Below are 25,429 nucleotides of genomic sequence, written 5' to 3' on the forward strand. Positions count from 1 at the left end.
AACCCCATTTGCTGTGGCCCCACAGTTCCAAGGCACGTCTCTTAACATCTCTAAAAGCATTGGGATCCTTGGTGTCGACATCTCTAGTGACGTACAGTTCCGTGGCCACCTCGAAGATAAGGTGAAGCTGGCATCCAAAAAACTCGGTGTGCTCAATAGAGCGAAGCATTACTTCACGCCGGATCAGCGATTAATGCTTTACAAATCGCAAATCCGGCCCCATATGGAGTATTGCTGTCACTTATGGGCGGGAGCACCTAGATACCAGCTTGAACCCTTCGACTCAGTGCAACGACGAGCTATGAGAATTGTCGATGATCCCATGCTTGCAAGCGGTATCGAACCCTTAAGTCTTAGGAGAGATTTTGCCTCACTCTGCGTGTTCTACCGCTTATACAACGGATTGTGCTCAGAGGAATTATTCAATATGATGCCTACGGCCACTTTCTATCATCGTACGGCTCGCTATCGGCAGGGAGTTCACCCTCATACCTTACAGCCTAAATGGTCGCGTACAACGCGGTTTCAGAGATGCTTTCTCCCACGAACACTCAGGTTATGGAATGAGCTCCCTGCCGAGGTTTTCCCGAGAGACTACAGCATGGGGTTCTTCAAAAGGGGGTAAAGAGGTTTCTTCAGGGTCGGCAACGCGCGCGTAATACCTCTGGTATTGCAGGCGTTCATAGGCTACGGTAACCGCTTACCATCAGGTGGGCCGTATGCTTGTTTGCCACCTCAGTGGTATAAAAAAAAAAAAAGTATAAAAAAATATATATAAAGAAATATCTGTTCCCAACCATTACTCTGTACGCAATATCTCCGAGCTCATGATAAGCCAATCTCCAAACCTTTTTAACTATCACAGCTTTTAACTGATAATATTTATCTATTACATTTATTATATTTATACTTTATTTATGGCGACCTTCGATAAAATTAGATTTCCGAATTATGCGATATTTCGTTTGATTATGGGTATTGATCGGTATGCGAAATGTGAGACCAGAAAAATAGTTTGTTATAATGATACTTAATGAAACGCTGAACAAGTTTCAAATGAAATTAATAACAAATGGAAACATTCAATTAATTAGTTATTGTTACTATTTAGCTGTGTGGTCCCGGTATAGGATAGGCCATCCCTTTCTTTTCCGTAGGTGGGTACAGAGGAATAACACCTGAGTCCTCAGGAATGGCAACGCATGGGGGGTATCATGGGCGAAACAGTATACTCTGTTATGTCCATGGTACTGCTCATGTCTATAGGCGACGGTTACCACTTTACATCAGGTGGGCCGTCAGCTTGTTTGCCATTCTAATAATCACTATGAAATAAAAATTGTTGACTTTGTCACGTCACATCTACTTTGTTGCAATATGTTAAATATCACAAAGGAATAGAGGGAGACTTTGTACAAAAGTCGATTGCTTGGGTACCTCTGTCCCATTCGTGTTTCAACCGTGAAGCAGCTGTGTTTGCATGGCTGTGTTTCGGTTTGAAGGGTGGGATATGGCGTGAATTTACTGGGTACAGAGGATTAACACTTGAGTCCTCAGAAGTGGCAACGCATGGGGGATATCATGGGCGAAACAGTATACTCTATTATGTCCATGGTACTGCTCACGCCTATAGGCGACGGTTACCACTTTCCATCAGGTGGGCCGTCAGCTTATTTGCCATTCTAAGTTGTATAAAAAAAAAGATAAATCAGTCGAAGTTTACCTCATAGATTTGCAACAGTAAGTCCCTAATACGGGTAAATGTTTGCCGACATCCACCCCATCCACTCACACCCTACGGTCGGGGCGTGACAGAGACAACCACGCCCTCTAGCCCGGATCGATAATGCGGCCTGTATAAACTGTTTTTTTTTTATACTTGGTATTTTCTGTAAACAATCTTTGTTTGTTTTTTTATCGGATTTAGTAATCTACATTAATATTATAAAGAGGATTTTTTTATTTTATTATGTAATGTATAAAACTTGAAAAATACTTAGTTGATTTTATTTATCTATTTATTCTTTATTGGTCACAATAAAAGAAAGGCGGACTTTTTTTCAATGGGTGAAAATGGTATGGTAACCCCGCCTGCGCTAACGGGATACGCTGGCGGAGCACCAATGAAGGGTGATAGATGAGAATGAAAACAGGCCAGTTAGTCCATCATGATTAATTCATTAGGAATCAACCATGATAGTTTCCAGGGAGAACTGCGAGGAGGTCGACCTGGTTGGGTACATTGCTAGCAATAGGATTCTCAATCTCAATTACTAAAAATCTCTTCCCCCAGAAAGACGGACTTGATGCTATATAGGATTCTCTCCCAGACAATCTTTGACAAAACAAAAATGTGTCATAACTATGTGGTGAAAGGGGGAAAGGGGGAAATTCATCATGATGTGCTAACTGGCCTGTTTTCATTCTCATCTACCACCCTTCACTGGTGCTCCGCCAGCGTATCCCGTTAGCGCAGGCGGGGTTACCATAGCATTTTCATCCATAAAAAAAAAACTATGTGGTGAAAAATATTGTCTAAATCTCTTGCAGAGATATTAGACATATCTTGCTTTGCCCTTGCTTGATCTACAACAGCATTTTTTTTTCTTTTTCTAGTCTGCTAATTGGCAATCTGTTCCTTATAGAACAATAATCCAATCTGCTGTTTGGATGTCAGGTTTAAATCTTGTTAATATAAATACGATGAGGCCAATCTATTAACCAGCTCTCAGTCTCTGTCTGTCAATCTTTCTACCAGTCCTTGGATACTGTGTCTTTTTAATCGAGAGAATGTAATGCTTCCCGATCTCATCCCTCACTGGTGCCTCGCCAGTGTATACCGTTAGCACAGAAGGGGTTACTATTTCATTATCAATTATAAAAAAAAACTTAGTACATAAAGTAAATATATGCCTGCTAACTCTCGTATGCTGGGGGGAAAGGAATTGTTAGTAATGGGATCTCACTAACCCATTGCTAGCAATACACCCTATCAGGTCGTCCTCCCCGCGATTCCCCCTGGAAACCGTCGTGATTAAGTCTAACGGAATTCGTCACTATGTACTAACTGACCTGCCTTTTCATCCTCACCTGTCATCCATCACTGGTGTCCCGCCAGCGTATACCGGTAGGGCAGGCGGGGCCACCATTCCATTATCACCCATTAAAAAAAAAACTCTCGTACGCTTTTCCACTGTATTGGGTTAGCTGGAAGATATCTCGCTGAGTGATAAATCCACCTTTGCTCACAATATTTACATTTTATCTATGTATGTATGTATGTGTTAAGTACCAGAGGGAGACTGTACAATAGTCGATTGCTTAGGTACCTCTGTCCCATTCGTGTTTCTACCTTGAAGCAGTTGTTTGCATGGCTGTGTTTCGGTTTGAAGGGTGGGATATGGCGTGAATTTATAGGGTACAGAGGAATAACACCTGAGTCCTCAGGAATGGCAACGCATGGGAGGTATCATGGGCGAAACAGTATACTCTGTTATGTCCATGGTACTGCTCATGTCTATAGGCGACGGTTACCACTTTCCATCGGGTGGGTCTTCAGCTTGTTTGCCATTATAAGTTGTATAAAAAAAAGTGTCATATCTGAATGTACGACGTTAATTTTCAGTAGGCTCCAAATACGCGAGAGCATAATCTGCCCATGTACTAAATTTAATTTAAATCTATTTAGTCTTTTATGCGTGAAAGAGAAATAAAGATCCATCCACCTATTCACATCTTTACAAACTTTTGCATTTATAGTAATTAGATGTAGGATGACGTAACAGGAAGCGGTCAAGCGTGCGCACGTCCGTAAAACATAACCCTCTTTTCGTTAGTCGGATAACACCCCAAGAACTTTTCAGACACCATCAACTGTCATCATGATAAAATCATGAGAAAACATCATGACAAAAGCAGTTAAATCAAAACCGCACATGAAACAACTCAACGGATCCCCGCCAAGTGGGGTCGACCCGTTTCCATTTATTGAGCACCCCCCACGGCCTAAATTCCACCCCCATTTTACCTCCGACCTTTGCACCGCGCAGGCGCCGATTGTACGACCCCAGGAAACCTCCCTGAAATTCTCAGTCTAGCTCCAACGCAGTTGGAGGACGAACCCAGCTTGAAAGAGCTGAGAGATCGTATAGGAAACCTTTAATTCCATCTACATTATATATGAAAAACATATATAAACATTCGAAATTACGCGAACATTGCTTATTCATATATAATTTCATTTACGACCCAATCCGGCACATATTAATTTGTTTCTCCACAAAAAATATATCGTACAAGTAGTGATTAATCAATATTGTAGATTAATTAAATAATTATTAACATTTCAAATTAAATTAAGTAAGCCGCATCGATTAAGGTTCGTATACTTTATGTCCTTAACGTTCCTTTTTTGTTTTTAGAACGTAGCGTAGTTTTTATTTTTTTTGTTTTCCGTCATCATCATGACCTCCAAATTACTATCATGACATTTGATTGTTTCCTTTGACCTTCCAGTATGGATTATTCCGCGCATGTGCAATAGACTTGCGCGGTATTCCATGATATAAAGTATATTTCATTATTGACTAAAGAAAAAAAAAAGCAACAGCCGTTCTGAAAACAAAAACTAAAATAAAAGTTGTATGATACAAATTAACATTTTTTTTTTCTGTTTCCAGACTAGACTAGAAGTTAGAGAATAATGTCAAAGCTGACACTGGACGGCTTTTTTTCGTACTGCAAGCAAATTGCTGAACATATCCAGTTGGTTCGTTCACATTCTGAACATTTTAATCGCTATATTGTGACGCCATTTTGATTTAACGCTTTGCCGCCATTTTGAGTTACATCACCTTTGTTCGCTAACTGGCATATGATTTAATTTTTTAGTTTCAATTGCATGCAAAATGATAAAATTAATTATTGCATGTTTTAATTGTTAGTTAATTTGTAAGTCTATTGTAAATTTAATTAGTATAACTATTATATTGTATAAATTATTATATTGCCAAGTCTGTATGCTTGTTCTTTGTCATTTTGTAATAATAGGTACGTGCGCATTTTACATATTTAAATACAAATATTGGATTCAATAATAAAGTGATTTAAGATTTTGTTATATAAAAATCTACAATCATGGCTTCTATGTGTAGTTTGTGACCAACATAAATTTTAAAATAAATATTATACTATTGTTAATGTATAATGCACATGAATGCACGTGTGTGTGCATACCTTAATGTACATAGTTCATATTGAAGAAAGAATAAACTTACGACTAGGCAGTATACATCATGCTCTTTGCCTCTCCGACTTGACTTATTTTTTTAAAATAATAATGAACTGCAAGAACTAATATTTGATCACTACATACTACTATTAGCAAGGTTATGTGTGTCTCTTCATTCTCTGTGTGGGCATTACCATTTTCTTGTCTCTATATCTGTCGTGAAACAGCAGTACAATCTTTCTGGTAAAGATTTTACTGCAAGACTTGATATGAGAGACATAACCAGAGGGAGACTTTGTACAAAAGTCGATTGCTTGGCTACCTCTGTCCCATTCGTGTTTCAACCGTGAAGCAGTTGCGTTCGCACGGCTGTGTTTCGGTTTAAAGAGTGGGATATGGCGTAAATTTACTGGGTACAGAGGAATAACATCAGAGTCCTCAGGAATGGCAACGCATGGGGGTATCATGGGCAAAACAGTATACTCTGTTATGTCCATGGTACTGCTCATGTCTATAGGCGACGGTTACCACTTTCCATCAGGTGGACCGTCAGCTTGTTTGCCATTCTAAGTTGTATATAAAAAAATAACATAATCCTCAGGAGTGGCAGTGAAGGGTACCATAAATTATAGAGTATATTTAGTGAAGTTCTGAAGCTGTGGGGTGACTGATGCAATTTATGTCCTTGTTAGCCCATTGTCAAACTTGTAATACCATCGATGATGTGCATCATATTCTATTAGAGTGTCGTATTAACAAGAAGGAAAGAGAAGAATTCATGCGCCACTTTAACTTAAATAAATTTAATGTAGGCCTTATTCAATCTATGTTAGCTGAACTCAAACCAGAAATTTTTGAACATCTCTGTAAATTATTGATGCCCATTAATTCTTCTCTTTCCGCGTCTAGGGAAAGTAGTTAAGTTTTGTTTGAGAAATCAGTTCAGGGTGCGATAGGACTGATATACCTGAAGAAGGTAAAAGCCCTTAAAATAATAATAATAAAAAAAAAATAGAATTACATTGTAATCATATCGAATAACTCATCCATCCATTCACCTTTTCATACATTTGTATATTGGATATAAAGCAGCTATGCTCGCATTGTTGTGTTTCGGTTTGAAGGGTGGGTAGTGGCAGTGAAATTACAAGGAACAGAGATGTAATATTTTATTTCTCAGAAATGGCAACACATAAGCATCATAATGTATCGACTCAGTGATATCCAGAGTGATTGTCCGTGTTTATAGTCCTTTTTTATCATTATCATTATTATATCAGCCGTTAGCTGTCCACTGCTGAAGATAAGCCTTCCTCATAAGGGGTGTTTTGCTAATAGTTGCCACGCTTGGCAGGCGGATTGGTAACCGCAGTTAGGCTTTGGAGATATTTTAGGAGGGACACTGCTGCCCATCTCTAGTCTTTCCTTTGTCACCTCTTACGACACCCAGACAGGAAGGAGTGGCCTATTGTATGCCAGAACCACAAGCCTTTTTTATATCTACTTTTAATTTGGGATTTTTATTTTTTTAATATGTCAATCCCATACGAAATAGGTTATTTACTTTTTTAATTAAAACTAAACAATTATACTTATTAATTTACTTAAACAGAGGAAAACTTTGGCAGTAGGATTTAAATTTATTATATTTTTAAAAATGATTTCCATTCATTTTGGTTTCTGCCATGTTCCATAAAGGTGCTGCACATTTTCAATTTTTCCATAGACAATACATTTTTTAATTGTCAGTAACCACTTTTCATCAGGTGGCTTGTCAGCTTTTTTCTTTTGTCAAATACCTTAAAAATAAAACGTCTAATGTATTTTAATGTCGATCGTATGACAAATCACTCCACGGTTTACGCTTATTTGCCATATATTGATATATAAAAGTCCCATAACACCATGAACTCCGAGAGCGCCAAACCAATTTTAATAAAAAAAAATTGAAAAAAATATTTTTTCAATGCTCCCTTTTGAGGGACATGATATTTTTATGTTTATAAATTTAAATTCAAATCATCTCTACTCGTATTCAGATAGACTTGTTTACAAGCACTTTTAAATAGTTTTTTTTTAATCTACTACGTACGTAGGTAGGTAGGTACAGAAGAAAAATGACCTGACATGGCGTTAGGTCCAAAACATTTAGTTAGGTCTAAAACTTAAGTTGACATTAATGGAATTATTAACTAACTAGCGGCCCGTACCGGCGTCGCGCGGGTGGACATTTTTACATTTTAAAAAGTGGCCATTAAGGCTGCACTTTTACACGACGGAAGCTTAAAAATGGAGTAACTTCTCCCGTTTTTCCAATATTTCCCTTCACTGCTCTGCTCCTATTGATCGTAGCGTGATGAAAAGTATACTATAACCTACCCAGGAGTATGAAGAATAATTGTACCAAGTTTCGTTAAAATCCGTCGAGTAGTTTTTCTTTCTATAACGAACATACAGACAGGCAGACAAAAATTTTACTGATTGCATTTTTGTCATCAGTATCGATCACTAATCACCTCCTGATAGTTATTTTGGAAATATATTTCATGTACAGAATTGACCTCTCTACAGATTTATTATAAGTATAAATATGGTATAGATAGATGTAACGTTTGTTTGCAGGGCGAGAGGATGGCTTCTCTATCAGGACAGGGCACACCCAAACTGACTTCAGCTGTTGGCAACTTGTACTACGATTGTAAGTTTTATCATCGGACATCATATCATCACCATATTATCGACACTCAGGTTAGGGGGGAAAGGGATTGTTAGTGATGGAGACTGAAAATCCCATTGCTAACAATATACCCAACCAGGTCGACCTCCTCACGGTTCCCCCTGGAAACTATCATGGTTAATTCCTGATGAATTCATCATGATGGGCTAACTGGCCTGTTTTCATTCTCATCTATCACCCTTCACTGGTGCTCCGCCAGCGTATCTCGTTAGCTCAGGCCGGGTTACCATACCATTTTCATTCAATAAAAAAAAATACTCAGGTTATGGAATGAGCTCACTGCCGAGGTTGTCCCAAGAGACTACAGCATGGGGTTCTTCAAAAGGGGGTAAAAAGGTTTCTTTAGGGTCGGCAACGCGTGCGTAATACCTCTGGTGTTGCAAGCGTTCATAGGCTACAGTAACCGCTTACCATCAGGTGGGCCGTATGCTTGTTTGCCACCTCAGTGGTATAAAAAAAAATATCATCCGTTTATTGACCACTGTTGAACATAAGCATTTACAACCCGCCACAAACTAAAGTTCCATCCGAACCACCTGGACGAGTGGCGGTCCTCCACCGTGCGTTTTTCAAGACACTTTCTTCCACGCACAACCACTCTTTGGAATCAACTTCCAGCAGCAGTATTTCCGAACCGATACGACAACGTAACCTTCAAGAAGAGAGCATATTCCTTCTTAAAAGGCCGGCAGCGCACCTGCAATGCCGTAGGTGTTGTGGGTGATCACGGGCGGCGGTAGTCACTTACCATCAGGTGAGACACATGCTCGTTTGCCCTCTGTTTAAAAAAAATAGGACTCTCCCATAAAAGGATGGGGGTCTTGCCAGTAGATGCCACGTTTGGCTGGCGGGTTGGCAACCGCAGTTAGCCAAACATTGCCAAATTACCAAAAATTTAACATCACCAAATTTTTAAAAAGGGACGCTGGTGCCTATCCGTCGATCATTATGTTCCGTTAGTCGCCTCTTACGACACCCACGGGAAAGGAAGGGGTGGCCTATTCTATTGTGGGACCAGACGGAGAAATTTACAATAATCTATCAAATATCAAGATCTCCAAAATTTCCCATTAAAAGTCGGTATTTAATAATGTTCTAAATGTTGGGGGAAGGGATTGTTAGTAATGGGGAGTTTAGTCCCCATTGCTATCAATATACCCTATCAGGTCGACCTCCACACGGTTCCCCCTGGAAACTATCGTGACCAATTTATCATTGAATTCGTCACGATGGGCTAATTGACCTGCCGTTTCATCCTCACCTATCACCGCTCACTGGTACCCCGCTAGTGTATCTTCCCGCATTTTCACGCATAAATAAATGCTTTAAATGTTTATAACATTCCAATTATTACGATATTAATTTAAAATATACATTTTTCTATTTATCTAACGTGCGAAGCCGGATCGCTATATTTAATCCACAGTCACAATTTAATAGAATAGAATAGAAACATTTATTGCCAGTAAACTTACAATTAATTATTTCTTGATACTAGTTAAAAAAAATACTAATATATATATACACACACATACATACACACACACATACATACACACACACATACATATACATACATACATACACACACACACACACACATACATACACATATACATACACACATAAGTAAAATATCATATTGAGGATCAGATACTACCGATAGTTATGTTCTCCTTTATTTTGTTTCCCCAATAGTATGTACTCGTTTTAGTCTATATTTGAAACAGAGCTGGGACAATAATCTCTTTTCTATGATAACCGTCCGAACATATCTGCAACCCCTCAGTCGAAAGATAGCGTAATGGTATCATGTTACTGTGATACGTATCGCTACCAACCCAACTGATTTCCGGCGGAGGTGGCGCCCTCCCCGGAAGTGAGATAAACGCGCGCACACGCCGTCCTCCGGTTGTGTTGTGATGTACGCATGTTGTAACTTCTGTAGTATTGCAGTTCCTCCATGTTTTAGCCGACTTCAAAAAAAGTAAAAGGAAGAACATTTTACTTGGTTTTATTTGGTTGTGTTTTTTTATGTTTGTTACCTCATAACTCCGTCATTTAAAATAGATTTGAAATATACTTTTATCATTTCAAAGGTTATACATACTTTCAGATTTGTCACACAGAAATTTTACCAATTCGGTTAAATAGTTCGGTTTTTAAATCAAAGTTACTGGTAGGTAATACCATAATTGAAGTCAGTGTTTTTTTTCTAGTGGAATAAAATTTACTTATTTTTTATATATATATAACTAGCGGCCCGGTACGTGTTTCGCTACGTATAAAGCGTAGCGTAGTATGAAATAATAAAAAATAAATTATATTTTATACATTTGAACAATACTGTCAACACTGAAAAAAGTTTCATTTGACAGCACAATCCCCATCTTAAAAAAGTTTGAATTTGAAACAAAAATACCCATTAACAAAATGATCCGCCATTTATTGAATTCATTTGTTACAAAAAATGTGATAAATGTAGAACCGCTCGAGCGATTTTGTGCAAACTTCACATAAACCATCTACTAAATAGTCCGAACAAAGCGTAAACATTTGGTTTGGATAGGTGAGCACGTTCTTGAGTTATAAAATTACAACGAAAAGTGGCATTAATTTTGATATATATACATAGATAAAGAAATTTATTACTTAATCAGAAATCAGCGGCGGGATCTTAGAATACAAATAGATACTCGGCCTACAGAACACTAGTCACCATAATGCAAAAGCTTGCTTTTTAAACCATAGACTAATTACATTGTTGCCAGTGCTGCCAACCTTAACACAATGCGGTGTGCCCTTCTCTAAAGTCATTAATTACGCTAATTGAATTTTACAATCGACTTTCAACGTTAGCTGTGATTAATAACGCTTCTCGTCTTTACGGATGTGAGAGCTCAGTTCTGTAGCTACGTAATGCAAGTCACTGTTATTTTCCCGCCGTGACGGGTACAATATTGTTTTTTCTTTTTTATTTGGCGCCAAAAACTTATTATATTTTTTTTTACAATGGTAATCACTATTTGGTATTGTCGTAAAGTTAGTAATTGTCGTAATTATTTTTTTTTTTTGCAATTTTGAATAGAAATTTTTGTATTTGGTAAATTTTGGAGATAAACAAAATGGGCGTGGAGAAATTTCAATATTTCTTATCCACTTTTGGATATTTCTAAACAGTAAATAGCTGTATAAATATTGAATAGAATAAGTATTCCAATGAAGGCAGGAATATAAGGTTAAAGAATTAAGTGTACAGAAGGTTTTATTGTTTTATTTTTTTTTCTTTAAAAGAAAAAACACATGGCATAACGTAACGATAAACAAGACTAAAATAACTTTGTAATTAAGTAACCTATTTGACGTTTAGATAAAAATAATAAATGCATCAAGTAGTTTGTGATTTTAAAACTGTATGACTTATATACCAAGTAAATACCAATGTAAATAATTCAGCATTTAATTAAAAGTGTCCAAACGAACACGTCGCTTTATATTTTAATGTAATAACTGCCTATGTGATTGGATCGAGAGAACTCGACTAGTTTCAGGATCAATTCGTGATCCTTAATCATGAGCGGCTGTGACGTAAACGCGAATCTGACTGCGCGCCTAGGCCCGTTGAACGCGAGCTGTAGGCGTTCGTAGCTACGGATCGTTGCTTTATATTATCAAGGGCGCGGTTCGATTTATGGCAAGCCTTAGACTTATATCTGTTTTTATTCAAATTCCTTTAGTAGAATTGCATAATAAAAAAAAAACTACCTCGCTTCCAAGACATTAGAGCATTAGTTTTTATACAATTTTTATTCATCGAAAAAAAAAAGTTTTTTTTTATTATTGTAAATAAAAACATTGTAAAAGATCTATCTCTGCTTAAATATTGTAATACTATATACTTTTTATTATAACAGATTGTGAATTGTCAATCTTTGTCGGGTGCCCGCGATGCAGGCTCGCCTAGTGTAGGGCCCATTGTATCTTGCGTTTGTAACATTTGTTTTTTGTCAAATAAAAAAAAAATAGTTATATTAATTTTAAATGAAAACACTGTCTGTTGACGTGGTATAGAAAAAAAGAAAGAAAGAAACAATTATATTAATAATATACTATACTATAACAAAATAATTATAAACAAAAACAAAAATAAACAAAATGTGTACTCGTGTCCGCGTGTGTGTCGCAAAGTTCTCTGAAATAGATTTTCAGCAATTTTTTTTTTGTTTGATGGGTGAAACTGGTATGGTAGCCCCGCCTGCGCTAACGGTATACGCTGGCGGAGCACCAGTGAAGGGTGATAGATGAGAATGAAAACAGGCCAGTTAGTCCATCGTGATGAATTCATCAGGAATTAACCATGATAGTTTCCAGGGGGAACCGCGAGGAGGTCGACCTGGTTGGGTATATTGCTAGCAATGGGATTCTCAGTCTCCATTACTAACAATCCCTTTCTCCCCTGTGTTAAGCAATCGCTGCATGTTTGAGGCGCTACAGCGCTGTTTTTCACCAAAACCTATGTTATATTTTATATTACTACTAGCGGCCCGTCCCGGCTTCGCACGGGTGGACATTTTTACAACATTTTAAAAAGTGATCATTGTGACATAACGACAATAGTTGGACATATAGTGACGCGAAGTTTTTTGTAGTTATTGATATTTTCTTCAATATTGCAGAACATACTTTTGTTCTATCACCAATAGTTTCCGCAGCGCACGCGACCGAAGATATTTTATAGCATTTTTTTACACCTTGAGTTAAGTTACTAAAGTTTTAGTAAACATCCCTAATCTTTTCTAGCAATAAATATAGCCTATGTCACTCGGGGTGAATGTAGCTTTCTAATGGTGAAAGAATTTTTGAAATCGGCAAAGTAGTTTTTGCGTTTATTCATTACAAACATACATACACACAAAAATACAAATCTTTCCTCTTTATAATATTAGTGTAGATAAAGATTAATTTATTTTCAATTTTCTTTTTATAAAAAGCTATAGTTCTCTATGTCTATAAAGGTATTTTTTTAATGAAAATAGCACGGTAACCCCGCCTGCGCTATCGGTATACACTGGCTGGGTACCAGTGAGAGGTGATAGGTGAGGATGAAAAGGCAAATCAGCCCATCGTGACGAATTCAACGATAAATTAGTCACGATAGTTTCTAGGGGGAACTGCGTGGAGGTCGACCTGATAGGGTATATTGATAGCAATGGGGACTAATCCCCCCATTACTAACAATCCCTTCCCCCACTCTGTAAAGGTTTATTGTGAACAATACTCTTACTCAGCGGAGCGAGTGGTTCGTTCTAGCTCAAAAAGCCATAATGTGAAATTACTTACCGAATGATATTCTGTTCTGAAGGCACCCCGAACATTTTGGGGTTAGCGCGTCAAAGATTAAAATCTGACAACGCAGATAGGTCAATCGGATAGTTGTACCTACGACTTCATCCATATGACCACAAAACAGTGTTGCTGAAGTCAATCTTCAACCTAAACTCTACGTGTATGCTAAATTTGATGGAGACTTTGTACAAAAGTCGATTGCTTGGGCACCTCTGTCCCATTCGTGTTACAACCGTGAAGCAGTTGTGTTTGCATGGCAGTGTTTCGGTTTGAAAGGTGGGATATGGCGTGAATTTACTGGGTACAGAGGAATAACACCCGAGTCCTCGGGAATGGCAACAAACTCATGTCTAAAAAAAAATTAATATGAAAGGTCATAATAACTAGTCAAATCAAGGCCAATATTATAAATATTATAAAATGTTATACGGCCGTATCACCCTACCAAATTCAGATACAACCTGCTTGCATACTTTCTACATAAACTGTGTCCAATATATAATCTAGTAATGTAAAATTTGTCATTGACAAATAATTGACATATCAAACATTTTCTATACACTAGCCTGCTATGAATTGAGAAAAATAGCAACTGATGGTGTATCTTTCGTCCTCTTTTTACTAATTATATTTGCATAAGAAGAAAGGAGGCGACCATATGACTCACAGTGTTTATTTTATCATTCTTTCTATGTAACTCCTTGTTCTTAGAAACAACTACAGATAGTTACATGTCGCGTCTATATTTTAATCTATGGTCGACGTAATATATTCGGGGATTACGCGGCCATTGCGCAGTTCCAACCAAACCATAGACACTGATTGTTTTCTTTTTATTTACGACTATAGACCGTTGAGATTGTGGTTATTTGTCTTTGGTATTAGGAGAGGATTTCAGTTTTGCTATTATTATATATTTCAAATGGGATTTGAAAGGGACTTTGGGGTATTTTATTGGTTTTAAAAGTCGATACACACAGTATTACTAGAGGGAGACTTTGTACAAAAGTCGTCTGCTTGGGTACCTCTGTCCCACTTGTGTTTTAAGGGGTGATAATGGAATGGTAACCCCATCCGCGCTATCGGTATACACCGGCGGGGCACCAGTGAGAGATGTTAGGTGAGGATGAAGCAAGTCAGTTAGCCCATCGTGATGAATTCAACAGGAATTGTTCACGATGGTTTCCAGGGGGAACCACGTGGAGGTCGACCTAATAGGGCATATTGCTAGCAATGGGGCTGTCTTTGCTAACGATCCCTTTTCCCCCGTCCCACTTGTGTTACTGCCGTGAAGCAACTCTGCTCGCATGGCTGTAATTCCGTTTGAATACTGGGATCATCATATCAGCTGTCCACTGTTGGACATAAGAGGGAGGGACCCTCATAGACTGCTATAAGGAACGGTTTTGAGCTAACTGCATCCATTGACTGTATATAATGCATTTGTGCTCATCGTTTAGATTCTGAGTTCCAATAGACAACAGACTGTGTTTAGGTTTGAAGGGTGGGATATGGCGTGAATTTACTGGGTACAGAGGAATAACACCCGAGTCCTCAGGAATGGCAACGCATGGGGGGTATCATGGGCGAAACAGTATACTCTGTTATGTCCACGGTACTGCTCATGTCTATAGGCGACGGTTACCACTTTCCATCAGGTGGGCCGTCAGCTTGTTTGCCATTCTAAGTTGTATAAAAAAAGGTGATAATCATAAAAGTGTAATTGGAAAAAATTTTCTTTCTCATTTCTTAAACTTTGTCCAATTTTTTTTGCACAAACACCTATATAATAATATAACGCCCTTCCTGATGCCATTAAGAGACTATCGACTAAACCGTCTTTCAAGGGGGGTAAGCGATTGTTAGTAATGGAGACTGAGAATCCTAATCATTACTAACAATATACCCAACCAGGTCGACTTCATCGCGGTTCCCCTTGGAAACTGTCATGGTTAATTCCTGATGAATTCATCATGATGTGCTAACTGACCTGTTTTCATTCTCATCTATCACCCTTCACTGGTGCTCCGCCAGCGTATCCCGTTAGCGCAGGCGGGGCTACCATACCATTTTCACCCATAAAAAAAACCGTCTTTCAAAGAAAACGTTCACGCTCATTTTTTTACTTTATCCGCGCAGTAAGTGCTTTATATTATTCTCAATTTCGTGTATAATATAGTATATGCTATATATGTGTAAGTATATTTGTTATTTATATACATTTATTCGTTTATATATGTAATTTTAGTATGTATGTATATCAATAATTAGTAGTACGGCATTCGAGTATTCTGACACTTTCCTACGGTTGACTGGTAGAGAATGCTTTCAGCATTAAATCCGCCATGTACACATATTTGTACTAATGAATAAATAAATAAATTTCTATACTTATAAACTTGTATACGCACATACAATTTATTGTTAATTACAGCCACTTTTCTAATGCTAAAAAGCCCCTCGCGACAGTAACCCACCCTCCGTTGCCGCCGAGCCTCGTAAATACGCGGGCCGACTTGATCCGTCGCCCGCCGCGGTAATGACCGGGTTTTAAACGGGATCCCTCATTTGTGAGACTCCGGGGGTACGAATTGTTATAGAGTGGTGTACTGGCATTGATTTGTTTCGAATGGAGATAATATATAATTAATATTTATTTAAAATTAATGTAGTTAATACTAGAGTGGACATTTTTACATTTTAAAAAGTGGCCATTAAGGCTGCACACGCGACGGAAGAGTAAAATGGAGTAACTTCTCCCGTTTTCCCAACATTTCCCTTCACTGCTCTGCTACTACTGATCGTAGCGTGATGAAAAGTATACTATAACCTGCCCAGGAGTATGAAGAATAATTGTACCAAGTTTCGTTAAAATCCGTCGAGTAGTTTTTGTTTCTATAACGAACATCCAGATGGACACACAAAAATTTTACTGACTGCATTTTTGTCATCAGTATCGATCACTAATCACCGCCTGATAGTTATTTTGGAAATATATTTCATGTACAGAATTGACCTCTCTACAGATTTATTATAAGTATAGATTGATATATTCTAATTGAACTGTCAAATCTTAAAATATACAAAAAAGAAGGAAAATCAGTAAAAAGGCAATAAATAAGGAATGATTTTCTCTATGCAGTAAACATTTATTCCTTTTATTTTGGAATGGTGGTCAAAGTATGTATATATTAGTAAGAATTCCCTCTCCATACTTACCTATCTCAGAGTAATAGATAAAAAAAAATCTATTTCCCAAGTAAATCCTCATAAATCCCCACTCTATCAATTCCCGTTACCCGACACAAATCCCCGACCATCGAGCCTTAAAGATGAACGCGAATTACATAGAAAATATACTTGGTACACTGCACGTAGAAATCCATGATAAATGTACGAATAGAGACCTGGTATTAAGTGGGAAAGAAAAATATTTACTGGCCTTACATTTATTATTAAGAAATATTGTTTATTTGGACGTCTATTTTCTTTTTTGACTTCCACATTTTTTTTATACAAGTTAGAATGGCAAACAAGCTGACGGAAAGTGATAACCGTCGCCTATAGACATGAGCAGTACCATGGACATAACAGAGTATACTGTTTCGCCCATGATACCCCCCATGCGTTGCCATTCTTGAGGACTCAGGTGTTATTCCTCTGTACCCAGTAAATTCACATGAATGGGACAGAGGTGTCCAAGAAAATGACTTTTGTACAAAGTCTCTCTCAGGTGCATCATTATGTAACGAGAAATAGTCCTTTTTATATTTGATATAGGTAAAAGATTATGGTATACTCTGGTAATAATTGGTAAAATATAAAAACTGGGTCTAAAAAAATATAAAAAAAATATTATTATTATTGTTACTAACTGACACTGATTTACATATAAACCTGTCGATCAAGTCATGTTTATCATGTCAAATGTTGATCAAACCATAGACCAGACTTCCACACTCCCGTCGACTGTTTTAATAAATCAAGAAACCATTTTTCAACAAGGAATCCTTTAATTAAACATCGCAAATGTAACCCCAGGATGCAGCTGTGTTATTTGTTTGGGTATTGTATGGAGCACATTGTGGCGCGCGCTCGCGAGAGCCAAGTGTAACAAATCGTTGGGGGAGCGATGTTTAAGTGAAATTCTTGACATTCCGGCCTGGGGTCCGAACGGCCGGGCTTTGCAACTCGAGGGTTAGTTTTAATGAAAAACTTATTCACTGAAAAGTATTGTGTATTAATCTCGTGCACATAAAAAAAAAAAACAAAAATAAACCAATAAAATCAATAAAATTGGCACCTTAACTGTAATGCCTCTGGGGTTTTGGGTATTAATGGGCTGCAGTGGTCACTGACCATCAGTACCAGAGAGAGATTTTGTACAAAAGTCGATTGCTTGGGTACCTCTGTTCCATCCGTGTTTCAACCGTGAAGCAGTTGTGTTTGCATGGCTGTGTTTCGGTTTGAAGGGTGGGATATGGCGTGAAGTCTAAAAACAATGCCTTGAGAATATTCTTTTTTGGCAGTTGTTTTATAAGCAAATGTAGATACTGTGTTTCGGTTTGAAGGGTGGGATATGGCGTGAATTTACTGGGTACAGAGGAATAACACCTGAGTCCTCAGGCATGGCAACGCATGGGGGGTATCATGGGCGAAACAGTATACTCTGTTATGTCCATGGTACTGCTCGTGTCTACAGGCAACGGTTACCACTTTCCATCAGATGGGCCGTCAGCTTGTTTGCCATTCTAAGTTGAATAAAAAATCCAAGTCGTGGTCACAACAGGATCAAAATAATTATCTACCTATTTGTTATATAAAATTATGTTTTTTTTACAACACAGCATGCGGCTCACCTGATGGTAAGTGACTACCGCCCACCATGATCACCCGCAACACCAACGGCATTGCAGGTGTGCCGCCGGCGTTTATATATATTTGTAATTTCATAAGTGTTCATAGGCTACGGTAACCACTTACTATCAGGTGGGCCGTATGCTTGTTTGCCACTTCAGTGGTATAAAAAAAAAGATTTCTGTAGCAAACATCAAATATTTTAACATTAAATGCACTATAAGTCATAGAAGTGTAAGTACAGTTTGTAATCGGCTTACGGCGTCGCAAACATGAGTTTACACACGTCTTCCTACCCTCTGTTTTGACATGATTTCGATTATTCACCTTAATACTTCTGTATAAGGTACAAAACTGCTTAACGATTTCTACCTGTATGTCTGTAATGTAACACTTGACAAATAAATACTGTGAGGGCTTTTTAACGTTTAAAAAATAGTTATGTTAAATTAAAAATTGTCTCCAATTTAAAAGAGTAAGGTCTAAATATTTGTTGTGGGTCAAAAAAAATTATTAAGAATTATAATAACGAAACTGCACATAAAATATTTATATATAAATAAAGAATATAAAATTAAAAAAAAAAACAATTCGTATTGTAACACCATTGGTAAATATATAGCCGGCAGGATATGTGTCGACATCCACGCGGTTCCCATTGGAAACCATTATGGTTAATCACTGTCGAATTGATCACGATGGACCTACTGACCTGCTTTCATCCTCACCTATCATCCCTCACTGGTGGCCCGCCAGCGTATACCGATAGCGCAGGCGGTGGTTTTTTTTTTAAAGGGTGATAATGGAATGGTAACCCCGCCTGCGCTATCGGGATACGCTGGCGGAGTACCAGTGAAGAATAATAGGTGAGGATGAAACAGGTCCCAGGTCAGTTGGCCCATCGTGACGAATTCAACAAGAATTGTTCACGATGGTTTCCAGGGGGAACCACGTGGAGGTTGAGCGCATTCCATTATCATCCAATAAAAAAAAACTTATCAAAAACTGGCCGCATACAAAATTAGATAACACTTGAACGCATCCTTGGCGATGCATTATCTGAAGTAGCGGCTGCATCTGACAGCCCAGCGATAGTATTAAGTGCGGATTACGCCGCCGCCCGCGACGCCCCCAACCGGCGGAGGGTTGCAACACTTAGGATTATTTAAAGTGAATTTTGTTGTCTTCCCACCGTTAATGCTCTTTTTATCGTTCGATAGTTAGGTTGGATTGGGCTATAGGCGTTGTAGATTTGTATTTGTATATACAACGGGTAGAGCGAAATAACAAGATAAATAAATAGATAGATTATCCTTAGTATCACTAATAATATTTAAAAAAAAATCAACAAGATAGGACAAATAATTTTGCTGGTTGCCGAAGCCGTCGCAGCTATTGCTATATGTGCACGCCTCCAGCGAGATGTACCTATACAGCGCTGATTCTCAGGCGGCCCCTTAACTCATTTAAGTTTACATGCGTGCGGGCCACCAGTACCCATTTCTCGGATGTAAGACTTAATATGCTTAATAAATAAATAAATATAACTAAAACTAAAAAAAGAATAAACTCTGAATAAATTGTCATTATATTTATATTACCCACTGCCCCGTACGCGTGGACTTCAATGAAATAGCAGCAGGGAAATCAATGAAATAGATTACTTTTAGATTACGTACCGAGACTTTTTTACGCAACTTAGAATGGCAAACAAGCTGACGGCCCACCTGATGGAAACACAACTGTTTCACGACTGAAACACGAACTGGACAGAGTATCTAGGCAAATGACATTTGTACAAAGTCACCCTCTAATAAAAAAAAAAAAAACGAAAAAAGTATAAAAAACAGATACCATGTTTTAAGTCCTTCAGGAACATTCCATTTTCAAAAGGGAGATTTTGTACAAAAGTCGATTGCTTGGGTACCTCTGTCCCATTCGTGTTTCTACCGCGAAGCAGCTGTGTTTGCATGGCTGTGTTTCGGTTTGAAAGGTGGGATATAGCGTGAATTTACTGAGTACAGAGGAATAACACCTGAGTACTCAGGAATGGCAACGCATGGGGGGTATCATGGGCGAAACAGTATACTCTGTTATGTCCATGGTACTGCTCATGTCTATAGGCAACGATTAATACATTCCATCAGGTGGGCCGTCAGCTTGTTTGCCATTCTAAATTACATAAAAAAAATTAATACAAGAAGAAACATATTACACAAATATACAGATAAAAATTCTACAAAATATTGTTTTGGCTTATATAGATAGACCTTATTTTTTTTTGCTGGGTGAAAATGGAATGGTAACCCCGCCTGCGCTAACGGGATACGCTGGCGGAGCACCAGTGAAGGGTGACAGGTGAGAATGAAAACAGGACAGTTAGCCCATCATGATGAATTCATCGGGAATTAACCATGATAGTTTCCAGGAAGAACCGCGAGGAGGTCGACCTGGTTAGGTATATGGCTCTACAGCATGTAATTTAAATGAATATTTCCGATGATATTACAGATTTAAAATGCAAGGGCATAGCGGTGCGGCGTTGCACCCGTGCAAAACCGGGGCGGGTCGCTAGTCAATACATAAAAACTGGTTTTACCACAGTTGAAGGCATTTTTTGTAAAACTGTATAACGATATTGTAAAAACCAAGCCTGAACTTGATATTCACAACGATAGTCACTCTGTATTCATGACTAAAGTGTTGATATACCTCGCCATTGCATTATATTTATTATTTATTTATATTTTATAATAATTTGAATACAATTTCCATTATTTATATTATATTATTATTCATATTGTTAATATCTTTACACATTTAATAATTTAATTATATTTTAATGTTTGTCAAACCCAAGGCATGCTGTGGTTGCCTATAAATGTAAGAACAGTTAGATCTGAGCTGCCAGTGTATTGTATTAAAATTTAGCTTTATTGTAGCTGTATTTTATGTTGGTAATCCTATACATAAATAAAAAAATTAAAAAAACAGTTTTAATTATAGTATCTACAATATCACTGGCACAATACAGCAAATAGTCGGTTGGAAAAATAAAACACTTTTTCTGGAAGCTTCCTTCGCTCTCCACAATGGATATTGTGACCACTTATACACCTTATTTCGTTATAGTAAAGTTTATATTCGTATGCAGTTCTGTCCCGAGCGCTATCATCCGTTCTGCCCTCGCAATTCAGAGCACGTATCAAAGACATCTGTGAGCGGATGTTACGACAATACGACGTTCTGTTTCCAGTGTGACTATGTGTTGGGAAAATACGGGACAAATACATAAAACATAGACTGTGAAATAATCACATAAAATCCCATTAGTTATTTATTTATTTTATACTTTATTCATTATCATCATATTAGCTTTTGACTGTCCACTGCTGAACATAAGCCGCTATCTAGGGGGGTTTCGCCAGTAGTTGCCACGCTTGGCAGGCGGATTGGCAACCGTAGTTAGGCTTTGGAAATGTTTTACGAGACGCTGCAGCCCATCCGTCGTCCTCCTTCAGTCGCCTTTTACAACACCCACGGGAAAGGAAGGGGTATTCCATTCTATGCTGGGACCACACGGCATACTTTATTGCATACAAAGGTTATATTACAATAAGTTGATAAAGAATAAATTAATAAATTCTCGATTTAGTAATGAGGAGGTCCGACTTAGGGTTAAGGAAAGGAGACAAATTGTAAGAACTATTGAGGTGAATGGGGAAAAAATGTTAGGACACTTGGTACAAACTTATGAACATTATAATAGAAGGAAGGAGGGGAAGAGGGAGACCGAGGCATAGTTACATCAGGCAGATCGAGGAAGGAGTTGGTGGTCGGTCGTATCAAGAGGTGAAGAGACTCGCTGACAATCGTAGTGAGTGGCAAGAGCTCCACCGACAAGAGCGCAGCTCTTAAATAGAATAGATAGATAGATAGACAGAAATAAATAAATAATAGGGTCGTGTAGACCTGACATGGAATAGGCCCCCCTTCCTTTCCCGTGGGTATCATAAGATGCGACTAAGGGAAGGCGAGGGATAGGCAGTAGCGTCTCTCCTAGAACACCTATAGAGCCTGACTGCGGTTACCCATCCGCCTGCCAAGCATGGCAACTATTGGCTTTGCTTTGCGATATATTACGCGATTACTTCGCTAATGCTGAATCGATTTTTACGATTCGTTTTGTAATCGATAGTATTTTTTCTCGCGTTGGTTCGATTTTAATTTTGTGATGACATGATGAAATTTGTGTATGTGTGTGTGTGCGTGTGTGTGTGTGTGTGTGTGTGTGTGTGTGTGTGTGTGTGTGTTATGTGACGTAATGAAATTGACCTAAATCAAAATCTCTAATACGCAATTCCACGTTCTAAATTCAAAATTTTATAATGTCATGTAATAATAGTTTGTTTTTGTTTTTCTTTTATACACATGGTTACCCCACTCTCTCACATTCCCGGACACAGTCGCGATGGGGCGCTGTTATTAAAAACTGCTCGACTTTTTAATCAGGACGGCGCGCACGGCCGCGCGGCAGAGGGTTAAGCTTACTATTTTTATACTCAACCATTGTAATACTACTTCTAGAATAATACATGTATAATGTATGACTGTAACTTCAAATAAACTGTCAGTTTTTCTCAAATTGGGTTTGCTGGAAGAAATCTCTTTTAGAGATAAGCTCGTCTTTGTGCATTATTATGTTTTTTTTTTTTCTATTTCAATAACCTTTTGTGTACAATAAAGAATAAAATATGGGTGTCTTAATCAGCGTTTAGTCGTTATTTTGATGAGTGGTGACCATTTTGGTCGCAAAATTAATTCCTAATTAGGTACATTAGAATCTTGATTATCTAAACATCGATTATCCGAATATTCGATTATCCGGACTTATTTTTCACGGCTCTAATTGCAGATTTAGAAATGGTATTATGGTGTAGTTAGACAAATAGGTATTTTATAATCTATTGTCTTTATAGCTCGTATTTTTTTATATCGTCTTGTCTAAATGATGTATGTAAAACCCTTTATTTTTATTTTTTTTTCAAGATTCTTGAATTTTTTTTTATAACGTGTCATATATCGTAGCAATGAGACTATCAGAGACTATTACTAACAATCCCTATCCCCCCCCCCACCTCACACCCTATCAACTCGATTAAAAAGAGTAATAAATAACATTGTTGCAGCCATCCTGCCGTATCGCGAGGATGCGAACGCTCAAACCAGGGAGTTCCTGGCGCGGGTCGTGGACGTGCTCCTCGACTATGTCCAACAAGTCAACGATAGGAACGAGAAGGTATTATACATTCCACTATCTTTTTTTTTGCGACTTCGTCACATGCACGAAGATTTTAGGGTTGGCAACGCGCGTGTAATGCCGCTGGTATTGCAGGCGTTTATAGGCTACGGTAACCGCTTACCATCAGATGGGCCGTATGCTTGTTTGCCACCTGAGTGGTATAAAAAAAGATGTAGCTAAACCAATAAATGGGTGCCCGCAAAAGAACTAAACTGATCGACATAGCTAGAAGGTTAAGCAAGCTGCAGTGGCGATGGACTGGTCACATAACTTGAGGAACCGATAACAGATGGAGAAGAAAGCTTCGTGTTTGCCGGCTCTTTACGGACATACGCAGTGTAGGACGACTCTCCACTATATGGAGGGACGATCTCAAATGCATTGCAGAGAGTCAGTGGATGCAGGTGGCTCAGAACCGTTCCCTGTGACAGTCTATGGGGGAAGTCCAGATTTAGCAGTGGATATATAACGGCAGACATCAGATTTACCAGAGGGAGACTTTGTACAAAAGTCGTTTGCTTGGGTACCTCTGTTCCATTCGTGTTTCTACCGTAAAGCAGTTGTGTTTGCATGGCTGTGTTTCGGTTTGAAAGGTGGGATATGGCGTGAATTTGCATTCATAACGCTAAGAGCTTACAAATATCAATTTTACAGCACAATGTTCATATATTAACTAGCGATTGCACGGATTCAACTGCGTGAAACTTTATATTAGGTATCCTATATGGTAAGTTAGGATACAACCTACCCGTGTATCAAATTACATTCAAATCCGTTTAGTAGTTTTTGCTTGAAAGAGTAACAAACATTTACCCTTCAATCGTTATAATCTTTCGTATCTATCTATTAAGGATATTCATACGTTATTTTTAATAGCAAATAGTAGCAGGTGTGAAATTATTTTACTACAAATAAAAATTACAGTGTGAAATTTCACATGCTATTCAAATATTAAATCTTTTACCGCCTTCACACAGATCCTGGAGTTCAAGATGCCAGAGGAGATGCAGAAGACCTTGGACTTAGCTCTTCATGACGAACCCCTCCCGCTGAAGCAGCTACTCGAAGACTGCAAGTCGGCGCTGAAGCATCAGGTGAAAACTGGTGAGTACTGATTTCCTTTGTTAACTATGTAGGCTCGGGGGGAAAGGGATTGTTAGTAACGGAGACTGAGAATCCCATTGCTAGCAATATACCCAACCAGGTCGACCTCCTCGCGGTTCCCCCTGGAAACTATCATGGTTAATTCCTGATTAATTCATCTTGATGGGCTAACTGGCCTGTTTTCATTCTCATCGATCACCCTTCACTGGTGCTCCGCCAGCGTATCCCGTTAGCGCAGGCGGAGTTACCATACCATTTTCACTCATCAAAAAAAAAACTATGTAGGCTCAGAAATGTATGAGTGTTTTGACTATTTTGTTAGAATTATCAACTGTTTCCTGCAGTTTTGCCTGCGAGAATAAATATTTACCTGCTTGGACACCTCTGTACCATTCGTGTTTCTGCCGTGAAGCAGTTCTATTTCAGACCACGTTTCAGTTTGCAGGATGGGATATAGCAATAAAATTACAGGGTGCAAAAGAATAACATCTGAGTCCTCAAGAATGGCAACGTATGGGGGGTATAATGGGCGAAACAGTATACGCTGTTATGTCCATGGTACTGCCCATGTCTATAGGCGACGGTTACCACTTTCCATCAGGTGGGCCGTCAGCTTGTTTGCCATTCTTAGTTTCATAAATAGATCTTGCTTCTTCCATTTTGAAATTTCGGAATTAAGTGTCGCGTGATTTTGAGATCTTTCAAAGTTACAACACCGTTCATGTCATTTGAAATGTAAGCCGTGTTATCAACGTAACAGAGTTCAATATTGAGTAATATTAACAAATTTTTTCCCCCCACCGTGCTTGATTGACTGGATACAATGGTATACAATTAAATACAACTCCAGAAC

At 38.3% G+C, this 25,429-nt stretch overlaps 1 protein-coding gene across 3 annotated transcripts in view; it reads left to right on the forward strand.

Annotated features, from left to right (window-relative positions):
- Positions 1-25,429, forward strand: part of LOC113512207 (glutamate decarboxylase) — an 84,240-nt gene that overhangs the window by 18,593 nt on the left and 40,218 nt on the right. Inside the window, exons 1-5 of one of the 3 annotated variants that reach the window (XM_052898400.1) lie at positions 4,042-4,378; positions 4,680-4,768; positions 7,853-7,928; positions 23,360-23,469; positions 24,450-24,576. In XM_052898400.1, coding sequence (XP_052754360.1) covers positions 4,703-4,768; positions 7,853-7,928; positions 23,360-23,469; positions 24,450-24,576 — 379 coding nt within the window. In that variant the 5' untranslated portion in view covers positions 4,042-4,378; positions 4,680-4,702. Of the gene's footprint in view, positions 1-4,041; positions 4,379-4,679; positions 4,769-7,852; positions 7,929-23,359; positions 23,470-24,449; positions 24,577-25,429 lie in introns of those variants that run through there. The other 2 variants (XM_052898401.1, XM_052898402.1) reach the window with 2 other exon arrangements.

This window comes from Galleria mellonella, unplaced genomic scaffold, assembly GCF_026898425.1.
Source record: "Galleria mellonella isolate WM207_F2 unplaced genomic scaffold, CSIRO_AGI_GalMel_v1 utg424, whole genome shotgun sequence".
Taxonomy (NCBI): Eukaryota; Metazoa; Arthropoda; class Insecta; order Lepidoptera; family Pyralidae; genus Galleria; species Galleria mellonella.